This window comes from Taudactylus pleione, unplaced genomic scaffold (genome assembly GCF_031769625.1).
Source record: "Taudactylus pleione unplaced genomic scaffold, aTauple2 ptg000318l, whole genome shotgun sequence".
NCBI lineage: Eukaryota > Metazoa > Chordata > Amphibia > Anura > Myobatrachidae > Taudactylus > Taudactylus pleione.
In genome coordinates, this window is record NW_028284719.1 from 899004 (window position 1) to 911530 (window position 12527).

Below are 12527 nucleotides of genomic sequence, written 5' to 3' on the forward strand. Positions count from 1 at the left end.
ACCTTGACTGGGAACTGCAACCAAGATGATCTGCTAACTGCAGATCATAACAATTATCCAAGGATTCATATGCAGCTCCTGATCATCCATCTAGTAAGTGTTACCTTACTTAAAACATTTATTTGCTTTTTTTTTTGTAAACAATTTTTAAGCATTACATTACAGCTTTTTATTTGTATTACACAATTTTTTTTTTCTTTTTAAATAGAGTTACTGAAATGGCAGTTTAAGTCACTTCAGACCAATGAAGGTATGCCTAAATATTTTTTGAACAAATAACATACTATGGACTGCATGACATTTATAGCACACACACTCATTCTGTGCCTGAGTATTCCTTCCACAAAATGTAAGATCTTAACACAGGAGAAGAGGCCTACTGACAGAAAGGAGGAAAACATGATTAGTCTGCACAACAAATACAAGAAGAAACTGATGAACCCACTCCTAACCACAACCTACACCTGCAAGAGATCCAGCAATGGACCTGTTTAAGGCCATAGCTGCCTTTGAAAAAACTCAAGTTGATTTATGGCTATGCAAATAAGACAAAATACTGAAATGTCTAAACAGATTAGGAGGGTAAACCATTCAGATGCAGAACTTAGATAGGCTAAACCAAATTATTGTTACAATAAGGTATGTAATAGTTGAAAACTATACTTACATATGAATAAGTTGTTAATTATTTGAATGTCTCATTTGGCTCCCACTCTTTTGATGTTAATAAGACCCATACCTGCTCACTGTCTATTGCATAGTCTTGGGGAGGAGATTCATGTAGTGTAAGATTATGCAACAGACAGCAGCAAAACACAATATCTGAGACATTAGAAGGACTATATAATAAGACACCACCATATTTATCCAGACACCTGGCCATGGTTTTTAAAAGTCCAAAAGAGCATTATTTCACTAATCCAGTGGCTTTATGGGCATCATTAAATGTATGCTCAGCAGGAGTCTGTGAAAGCGACAATGGGGTCAGAAGCCAGGAGCTACAGCTATAGCCAGAATAGTCTGCATTATTAAAGGAGAGAAAAACAACAAAATACAATCATATATTGGTGTTAGCTTGAAAAGTGACAGAAGGATTAACAGTAATTTACCCAGTAGCTGTCCATCAGGTAATAAATCCATCTCAAACTTAGCGCAGAGGGATGACTAAGACTATGGTATAACACTCATTACTTTTAGTTTTGCATCACAAACCACCTATACATTCAGATAGTGGGCATGAAGACATGGGCATAACTACCATAGTTGCAAGGGGTGCAGCTGCTATGGTGCCAAGAGCTGGGCACCATAGCAGCTACATTTTTTGGAAAGGTATGCCCCTGCATGGAGACATTTGCTATAGACCTCAGTTCCATGCTTAGGTGATCTCAGCCCAATATGTGAGCAGTCTATAGCCCAAGTACCTTAGGCATGGTTTGAGATTATTGAAAGCTGCCCTTAGTTCATGCCACTCCTGGCTGGGGAAGCAGATTGATGAGTAGGAGAGGGTCTTCAGGGTGGCCATCACTTGAGAGAAATGATGATAGAATGTATGTTGACTGAACCCACCACTCTAGCAGGCACTGACTGGAAGTAACCAGTGACAAAAAATTTAGAGCACAAAGCAGCTTGTGCAGACCTAATACAGCTAATGACCTTGCCATGTCTGGCTTACGCTGAGCCTTGACAAGGTCATGATCAATATAACATTTTACTTTTATCAATTATAGAATATAAAATAATGGTACACACACGTAACACATGACATATAACATTGACATACATAAACCCAAATATATTTATATATATATATATAGATATATATTTTAGAGTGTACAGTTCTGTTCACCAGAAGGTTTGGACCCTAGTACAGGAAATTCAATGGGCAAATGATTATGCCAAACAAAGGAAGATCAAAATGACAAAACATTTTTATCAGACAAATCTGAATGATGGCGAAATATATTTGATAATTGTATCAGCCCGTTTGATATTGTAAATTTTGTCAAAAACAGAATATTGTAACAAGGTTTCAAGAACCTCCTATTACAGCGCACACAAAATGTTTTATGGTTACATAAATCCAGTGTAGTATATATCCACTGAGGTCTGCCAGAGACATATCACCATTTTGTAGTACATAATCAAAACAGCACCATGCATAATTCGTCAAACCAAAATGTTGTTATAAGATTTCAACAACCTCTTGTTGTAGCGCACGCAAAATGCTTATGGTCACACATATCAGGTGTAACATTTGCCCACAAAGTTCTACCCGAGATATATCGAGGTTTCACAGTACATAATCAAAAATACACAGCACATTAGTAAACTGGCATGGAAGTATCATAACGTCAATCAAGACAAATATCACCTGCTAGTAATTCAGCTATGGTAAGGTTAAGTGATCTTGCTAACCCACTATTGACATGTAAGGCATAAAGATTTTACAAATGGGCTGTGATTTCTGTTGCTCCCAGGAGCATGTTTCCCAGTAATTCACTAAAAGTAAAAAATGGAAAAAAACAATATGAAATAATCAGACAATTTGTTATGTTTTAATACAGTGTCACCTAGGGAGAAACAGATTTAGTCATGCAGAGAACAAGGTAAGTGCATTATAGCATCAATATCTTAGTACAATACAGAATGAGCCTCCACAGCTAATTCGTGGCTGGAGACTGTGGTCCTGATTCAATGATAAGTGTGGATGAGAAAGTTGAAAGAGCTAAGTGGTTTTGCAAATACCTCTACATAGACATAGTGAGAATTTGCTGTAGGTAGGTAGCACTAACCAGCTGCCTATCACTCTGCCATCATTATCATTAGATACCGATGTGTTTTTTTCTAACTTGTACTTAAGGGTTTAAATATCCTGTTTCACTGTGGAAGTCTTAAATTCCTGTAAAGACAAATATAAATATATAATAAAAATAATCGTTCAATACAATGTTTCCTCCACAAACAAGAACATTTTCACATATGGTAGTGTAATTTTGAAGGCAGGTTCAAATGTTTTCATAGAACTTGTTTCTGATATCCCAGTCATCTTTACTTCCCAGATATATTCATATAATAACCAGGGATCTAACAAAATATACAGATCTTCCTACAATAATTACAGGAAACATTGTTCCACAGCAAAAAAGTGATCACTATTTTAAATGTTAAAAACTCTTTTCTGTAAAGAAATATTTAATGTCTGAAATATCAAAAGCTATGTGCCTCTCTGAAATGGATTTCACTGATTTTGTGTACGTATTTGTGTTGGTCTTCCTTAGAATGAACAAAGAGGGAATAGATTGATATATTTATGTAGATATATCACTATACCTGGAAAACAGTGTACATACAGTACAGTATAAATTTAACCTGTGTTTGCTTTGGGCTGGTGTTACAGTTCAATAATTAACTGTCTTTCACTAAATTCATTCCCAATACTCACTGAATCTCAACGTGTGTCCTCACAGGAAAACAGTCATTCTCCTTTAACATAACTGAGTGGTTCCTCTGTGTGGGTCTAAGCCCAGTTGTTCCAGGTGTGATACACATAAGCTAATCCACCTGCCCTTCTCATTACTTTCACCAAATGTTTGTATAGCAGACTATATTTTATCAGCAAATAATTTTTAGTAGAGATGAGCACAGTCATGGCAAAATTTCACACACATCAAGTTTCAATGGTAATTTCCTTCTTCACCACAGTTCACAATGTTGCTATGTCATTCCACACTGTAATGTAAAAATAATTCTGACTCTATAGTATTTGAGTAAATCTTGGACAATGATGTTTAATTTACATAATAATGAAAATGTTCTTTAACTCTAATTGTGAGCTCATTGTTCCATTTTAAGAACTGGAGTGTCTAGAGTAAGAATATACAATGTGGAATATACTCTATTTTATTTTTGCATGTAATCTAAGCGATTACAAATTGAGAAAAAAAATAGTATTATTTTCAGAATTATAAATAAAAAAAAAGATTTATAATAACAATGATCTCATAATGCAATTGAAACATTTGAGTTGTGTTATAAGCTTCCACAGTGTTAAGTCTAATAAATCTCACCTTTTAAACTCTCAGGTTATGCAGATAACACACAACTGAGATATTGCAGCCTGGGGACACTACATAGTGGTGATCTACAGAGACTTTACTCAGTTACCTAGGGGAGCTATGGATCTCTAGAGCAAATGTATACTTTCCCTCCTAGAGCAATCAGTTAAAAGAATTCTAAATATATTTTTACATTTGTTTTATATTGCCTAGATTTGGTTTAGTAATATAATAGTAACAGTTTGAGTACGGAATGCCGGTGCTCAGGATCCCAGGAGTCAGAATTCTGCCACCGGTATCCCGACAGGGTTAGGATATCGACAGCTGTCGTTAAGTATCCTAACCCTACCCCTAAACCTAACCCATCCCCCCACAGCCTAAACCTAACCCTCCCCTCACAGCCTAACCCTAACCTCCTTCCCCTGCAGCTTAACCATCGCCCTCCCCGCAACTTAATCCTAACTCTTCCCCTAGTGCCTAATACTTACCGGTGGTATACCGGTGGTCTGGATGCAGGCGCCGGGATTCTGATAGGTGTTGGGATTATAATTGAGGACGGGAGTAACTACATCCCAGCCTCAATTAATAGTTGAGCAATAAAGCAACATATTTAATTATAAAACACATAAAACATATATGAAACATATATGAGATCTATATGGAATTGCAATCAAAATGCAAGAAAAAAAGCCGTCCGAATAAGGACTTTACCAGATTGATGACTGAAATGTGCATGTTGTAATATACACGCCGACAATGTGCATGTTGTTATATACACGCCGACAGAAACTCTGAATTTTCCACTTCTGTTTTTAATCATGAAGGTGCTCTCTTGTTGGCTGCAAATGGGGTGGTGGAACTATTTCCTCAGCATCACTGAGAACCGTCCCCTTTGGTACGGTCCTCTGTACATTCTGTATTTCCATCATTGGTTTCCACATCTTGAAAAAATCACTAATTGTTAATCCATATAATATGTAATTTGGAGTAACACTGTTTGACAATTCAAAAAACATTTAATTTCCTGCCAATGTATTCTCAAGTCTATCAACATGATTGCAATATATACAATCATGATATCAACATACGCCCATGCTATGATTACAACTGCTACTTTAAGGTCTACCTGTACATTTTCTGCCGCTAATCTACACTTAGAATAAACGAGAGAGAGATTACTACTGCACTGGAGAAAATAACTCTTAATTAAAAAGAAGAAGAGCCCCCAAAAAACACAATTACGGTATCTATTCTATAAATCAGTGTATAGTGGGTGATGCCACAGACAATCAATTGAAAGAAAAGGAAGAAAAGGGGTCTGTATAAGGCGCACTTAATTCAAATATAACTTTTATTACATCACAATAAAATGTATGTAATAAAATAGCGAAATATGTGGCAAAAATTATAGAAGTGCAAATAAATGTGAAATAGTGTTTTAAAATACACTGTGTGCCTGTACTGATCTTCCCAAATTCTGAGTATAAACCTGTGTTCCTTAATTTACTAGTGAGAGGCAAAGTGTTAATCAGAAATGGAAAATGTGGCTTGATGGTAGTTTAAATGGATATATACATATAGAAACTCTGCAATTGTCTGTGTCTCTTACAGCTTGTATCCAAATATTCGACACAAGAGTATAACTTTTGCACAAGAAACTTTGTAGCAAATATACCCACAAATGTATCCTCTGTATTATGTTCAACACCCCCTAATATTTCCAGAGGATTCATCACTTATTCTGCCTGGATACGTCTTTAATAAAGGAATATAGATACACTTAACCATATCATATTCTCATGAACAGTAACCATCTTTCTATGCTCTTGTAATTGCTCGACCTCAATAACATTATCTGCTGTTGGGTTTATTTACCTTACAGATGGTTATTACTTTATTTATATGGCATCACAAGGGCTCCACAGCACATTGCAAAGTACAGAAACAGTGTGAACAAAAACAGGAACAAAAGTGACATACTGTGCAATACAGAACATTGATGAACACGGACATTGTTTATAAACATTGCTGTATCATCAGTCATGAGGCACAAATAAGCAGCAGGGTGGCAGAACCCAAGGGTTGGGTGCCATTGCAGGCAGTGGGGGAGGAGTTGGTGGTTAAAATGAGGGAAGGAAAAGCATATGAAGGAAGAGGGTCCTGCTCGTCGGAGCCTACAGTCTCAACGGAGGGACAGACAGAGCGGGGAGAGATAGTGAGCAAGGAGCGTGGGCCAGTGGCTTTGGATGAGAGATGGAAGGCTTTGATGAAAAAGTGGGTCTTATGAGCACTTTTGAATTTTTGTAGAGAGATGGATATCACACAGGACAGCTGAATTAGCTATATTGGTGATGGACACAAGCAAGTAAAAATAATTAATTCCTCCTAGGAATTGCATATTTAGATTATATATCCAGGTCCTTTCTGATTTCACTAAGTTTGTCACTACATCTCTGTACCTCTAATCGGACTTTTTAAATTACTTGACACTTTGGGTATAAATAAATATAATTTGAACTTTTTGATGTGTTCAGATAAATAAATAAGAATTTAAATACACATATATGGGATTATAGAAGCAAAAAGATTTTTTTTTTTAAAGTATCCTTTTCACTAATAAGATTTTTACCATTGGCTATACAAGAAGCAACAAAAATATTGGGCCTGATTCAGACCCACTCGCGAGCGGCTGTCCGCTCGCAAGTGGGTCGATGTTCTTCACTGAGCATGCGCACGACGGAGGGTGCTCCGTCGTGCGCATGCGCCAGACGCGACGAGCGAAGGAAAGTCCTTCGCTCGTTGTGTCTGATCAAAGGGGGCGTGCTGTCGATGTTGATTGACAGCACACCCCCTTTGGTGGGCGTGCCGGGGGCGTGCCTCCCTGATGGGGGCGTTCCTACGGGAACGCCTCCCATCAGAAGCCGGCCCACTGACATCACTAGTGATGTCAGTGGGAGTGATTTTGGCTCTGATAGAGCCAAAATCACTCCGGAGCATGCGGTTGAAAACCTCAACCGCAGGCTCCGGCTCGCAGTTTCGATGGTCGCAATGGTCAAGATGCACGCTCGTGGGTGGTGACCCACAGCTATACGAGCGTCCAGGAGGACGCTCCATTTTCAAGGAGGCCGGCCCACATTCAGAGCGTGCGCTCTGCTCAGAGCCTACGGCTCTGAATGAGGGCCATTGTCAGTAATTAAATTCAACATAAGAAGTTCAGCGGCAAACACAAACACACGGAATATCACAGAAATCTACGCCAAACTTCACACCTAATTTAAAGGGATTCCACAAGTTGTACACTATGTGAAGTTCGGCGTAAATGTATGTGATATTCCATGTGTTTGTGTTTGCCGCCACATAACTGAAGTATTTGAACTTCTTATATTGAATTTAGTTACTGACAATATTTTTGTTGCTTCTTGTATAGCCAATGGTTGAGCTCTACAGTTTCTATTCTTATATGTTGGTTTGAACATTTCAAAAATATTTTAAATGGATTAATAAAAGTTAATTTTTAATACTACAAATGAGTGCCCCCCCCAAAAAAAGAGAGTTATTTTTCTCCCAATTTTTGCTCTAACATTTTACTCTTAGGGGTGCACCACCACACTTGTGATTCTCAGTTATATAAAAACATATCATTAAAACTTTTTGGAATAGTGGCTAATTTATGAATAAAATTGTATTTTCATATTGTCGTTTCTTTTGTCTTACCAGTACTTAGGTTCTCCCTTGCTCCCCTTCCCTTATTATTACAAGGACTATTACATCTCAATGCTTTCAATCTCAAGAGCCTACCAATCTCTTTATTCAGTGACTTTAGCATACATCTCTTAAAATGACACTTTAATTCTGGGACTGAAGCTGCTATGCTCTTACTTCAGTAGATGAGGACATCTGCTCTACTCAATACCAGTACCCTGTGTAAGTATCAAAACTCGACTTCATTGGAATGAGGTTATTTAAGACCGGGATTTTCACATGTCATCCAATCAGGCTTCTTACCAGAGGGACTGTCTGTTCCATCAAATAACTATAATCTTACTGTTCTACAGTTCAGATACATTTTCGTACAATAGTCTTTGGTACTGTATGCTATTCATTATTCAGTATGCAATAATATCAGATGACTATATACACTTTACATTGTCAGTACATTTTTATGCATGTGATTCATGTTTGACTCCAGTCATGTAATTTATCATGTAAGATTGTCTTTTTTAATAAATATTCATTGGATATTTGCAAGTTTTTTTTAATAACATTGCTTTAATTGTTACTACACCTTGCCTTTGTGTTGTATTTGTTTTTCTGAGGTTTTATTTCCTACTAAATAGCTTAAATTCCATACAGCGCACCACATTTCGGTTTTTTGCAATATGTTAAAAACCTTGAAGCTGATGAGAGCAAAGTTTTATTTGATGATAAATACTATAATAACATTTGATTTGCTTGTTCTATCCAGAAACTTAATGAAATGTGAAACAAACATGGTGCATTTGAGAGGCTTTGCTAAATAAATTACAATGGTCTACTAGAACATGTGCATTGTTATAGTTCACAGGCACCAGATATTTGCTAACGTCCAGCAACATTTTTGTGCTCCCCTCCAATCAGCTCCCCATCTGGTTGCACCCCGCTCTCTCCAATCCCTGCTCATCTCTAGGGTTGGTTGTCAGATGTCCTCCTATGTTTTGATGCCCTCCTATGTTCTGATGCCCTCACATGTTGCACTATAGCTTGTGAGAACTGTGTCTGGTATCTGAACAGGTGCCAAATTCAAAGAGGCAATCCCAAAAACAGTTTCTATTTGAGTCTAGAAAGCTGACTGAGTATTAAACTTATCGTCTACCTAAATCTCCAACAGCTGATGCCAGTGGCAATGAGCGATTAATCTATAACACAACTCAACCACAACAACAGTAATCATAAATGTTTTGGCAGAAGAATTTATGCCCATGGTATTACAGTCAGCATCATCTAAGTACTGGAGAAAATGTTGTCTTTTGCACACATGTTTATTTAATTACCATTCTACTATCTACCAGGGTGCTGCTCTTCTCATCTGTTTCACTTATATCCACTGCCAGTCATTGCTTTGTACAATTAGAGAATAGTAGGGCTCTGCTAATCTGTTTATTTACTTACTTCCTAGCCATGACTGTTCCTTGCATATGTTTTATATTAATCTAATGCATTTTTTGTATTAGTAGTAAATACTGTGATTTGGCCACCTATATTAAATACAATTTCTTACCTATATGGAGCTGGTCTTTCTGTCTATTTAATTTATGGCTTTTTTTTCCATTTTGTATTAGTAAGAAATACTAGCTGGGGCTTGTCCACCTGCATTTATTATTCATCTGTCATATTACTACCTATCTATTCCTCTGTTTCATTTGCATCCAATACCATCACCTAGTGGCAGAAACTAAGACATCACACTGCCCTAAGACTAGATATTTTACTTATTAAATAGGCAGTAAGCAACACTGGATCAATGTTTGTAATAGACAGAGTAAGATTTTTTTTCAACGACTTGTTACAATTAGGGATGTGCAGGCTCGGATAGGTTCGAGTTTGCACGTGGAGTTCGGATTTTTCCCTCCAAAAAAACGGAACTCAGAACGAGGCAAAACGTCATCTTACATGGACGAACATCATCATTCCTGGTCTTTTGTCCAGGAATGATGATGTTCGTCCATGTAAGATGACGTTTTGCCTCGTTCTGAGTTCCGTTTTTTTGGAGGGAAAAATCCGAACTCCACGTGCAAACTCGAACCTATCCGAGCCTGCACATCCCTAGTTACAATCTAGTTACGAGTTAGCACAGTTAAAATTTTCAGCAAGCCTAGGAAGCTGCTTTATCGCGCTGCACAATTCATGAGTTGGTTTGGTGAACTTGTTTGAAAATTAGGACATTTGATGGAATTTCTTGAATTTACAGACATTTTAAAAAATAATAGAATGTTGAACATGTCCAAAACTGTTCAACAATGTTCAAGCCGATTTGTGAACTGACTTGAATATATTCAAGATTTAACTTTTTTATTTATAAAATGTGAGACTTCTGTCTACTAGTCTGTACATGCTAAAAACTGCCATTTTAAACCTACAATTCTTATTGCTAAACCATTAGACAAGATGGCTGCTACATCAGACACAGAATTTGCTTACTTTAAAGAGGAAAGGGTAGGCCTTATCCGCTCTAGGCCTGAGGCCATTTGATAAATACGGTCTTCTGCAACTCAAACAACTAATTTATATATTCTCAGTTATTTCTATACACTCTTAATTGCAAGAAAAGTAATAGTGATATACATAAGCATGCATATATTCGTGAATTGCTGAAGGAACGTGTACGGTCCACATATTCCTGTGTTATTACATGCTACATGTAACTGCAATGCGTAATTCATTGCATCGTTCCATCTGCCATGCAGAACAGTAGATGGGACAATACGATAAACGACCATCGTGAATGACAGATCGTCATGTACAACTGCACAATCTGTACAATATATTGTTCCGATCTGTGATTGAATGAAATATCTTACTATACACCATACAGTGTGCTGTCTACCCAGCATGATTCTCTGCTTTATAATTAAGCAAGATGCAAGTCAGAGAGGCGCACAGAGCTGGGGACCATAAGGGAAGTCTGCTAGCTTTTGCCTGTAGCAACTGATGGAGAATGATGGATTGGGTGTAGGGCAAGCACTTCCATTAGGCAGCTGCCTAAGGGCACTGGGACCTGAGGGGGTGGCCCGCTAGGGCTGATGGGGCCACTGGCGCTGAGATGGGGTTGTAAATTCACTAGCCTGAAGAAGCACTATTATATGCTTAGTTTTTATTCTGTGCAAGTTAACAACTCCTATAAACACTATTATGTGTGAGTTGTATGTTTTCCATCGGAAAAATCTGGATGTGAGCTTGCAGTATGAGAGTATTGAATATGGGAGAAATATGTAGGCTTGCATGTTCTCACACCCTTTTACATGTGTGGGTTCTAAAATGGCCTAAATCCCTTTTGTATGGACCCCTTTAATCCCTAATGGAGAAACCAGCCAAGTTTGTAAATTTAGCTAAATAATTGTTTCTTAAAGTTACATGTTTGTTATGCGGCGATATTTCAATTTAAAAAACAATAGATCGCATGTGACTTCACTGAAGATAGCACACTCAGTGGAAAATGTATTGCGTAATCTTGCAATAACTACATTAGTTTCCTTTGCTGGGTACCATAACTACAATTTAATATGTACTAGATTGTTCTTTTATTATCAAATAAGCAAAGCTAGCATGACACAATAATATTCATAAGTTGAATTCTCTTAAATCAGATTTTGTCTTCTAATATTTGCCCTTCTCAAAGCGCTCCTCACCTCTTTGTTTCTCAAACAGTAAATAAAAGGATTCAACAATGGAGGTAGAGCACTATACAGAAGTGATGACACTTGGACAATGACAAAGGATACTCCAGAAATAGGACCATTGTAGTTGAAAACACCTGTTATGTAAAAGATGGTAACAACAATGAGGTGGGAGGAACATGTGGAGAAGACTTTCTGTCTTCCAGAAGAAGAGCGGATTTTCAGTATAGTGGAGATGATATGTATGTATGAGTACATCACAAGTAGAAAAGGAGACACCCCTAGAAACACTGTGACAACATGCACCAACACCTGGCTGCTGTCTACATCACTACAAGCAGCTTCTAGCATTGGGAGAAGGTCACAGAAGAAATGGTGGATGTGCCGATCTCCACAGAAGGTCAGTTTTACAGTCATCAAAGTGTGAAACGATGAGTTCAGGAATCCACAGACCCAGCATCCTGCAATGAAATATGAGCAGAACATCTTATTCATAATGAGTAGATAGTGCAGCGGTTTACATATAGCAATGTATCGGTCATATGCCATGGCAGCTAGAAGAAGACATTCTGCTCCTCCAAACAACATAAAGAAATAGAGCTGTATAATACATCTGTTGAAGGAAATCCTTCTGTTGCCCGTAACAGCATTGACCAGAATAGCCGGGATTGTGACTGTAGCATAGCAGACATCTAGTATGGATAGGCAACTCAGGAAAAAGTACATCGGTGTCCGAAGATGGCGGTCAACCCGAATAATGCTAAAAACAGTAAGATTCCCAATAACAATCATTGTGTAGATCATCGCGATTAAAAGTGAAGGTATTGTCTGTCCCTCAGAAAAGCCTAATAGGATGAAAACTTCCAAATAAGTCTCGTTGTTAGATTCCATCTAGTCAGTCACCAAAACCTGTTGAAAGAAAATTAAGGAGAACAGTAGTTCATTTTGCACAATTAGGGGTGAATTTACAAAGCGTTGGTTTTGTAGTCATTTGCAATCTGTCAGTCATCGACGGTGAATTACAGTCTAATCCAGGGTTGGGCAATAAGCGTCACTCCAGCTGTTGCTGAACTACACATCCCAGCATGCCTTGCAACAG

General features: G+C 37.7%; 1 protein-coding gene across 1 annotated transcript; it reads right to left on the minus strand.

The window, feature by feature from the left end:
* Nucleotides 1-11389: 11389 nt before the first annotated feature.
* On the minus strand, nucleotides 11390-12319 carry LOC148509599 (olfactory receptor 5V1-like). The gene has a single exon (XM_088442918.1). The coding sequence runs from the start codon at nucleotides 12317-12319 to the stop codon at nucleotides 11390-11392; it is 930 nt and encodes a 309-aa protein (XP_088299044.1).
* Nucleotides 12320-12527: the final 208 nt, after the last annotated feature.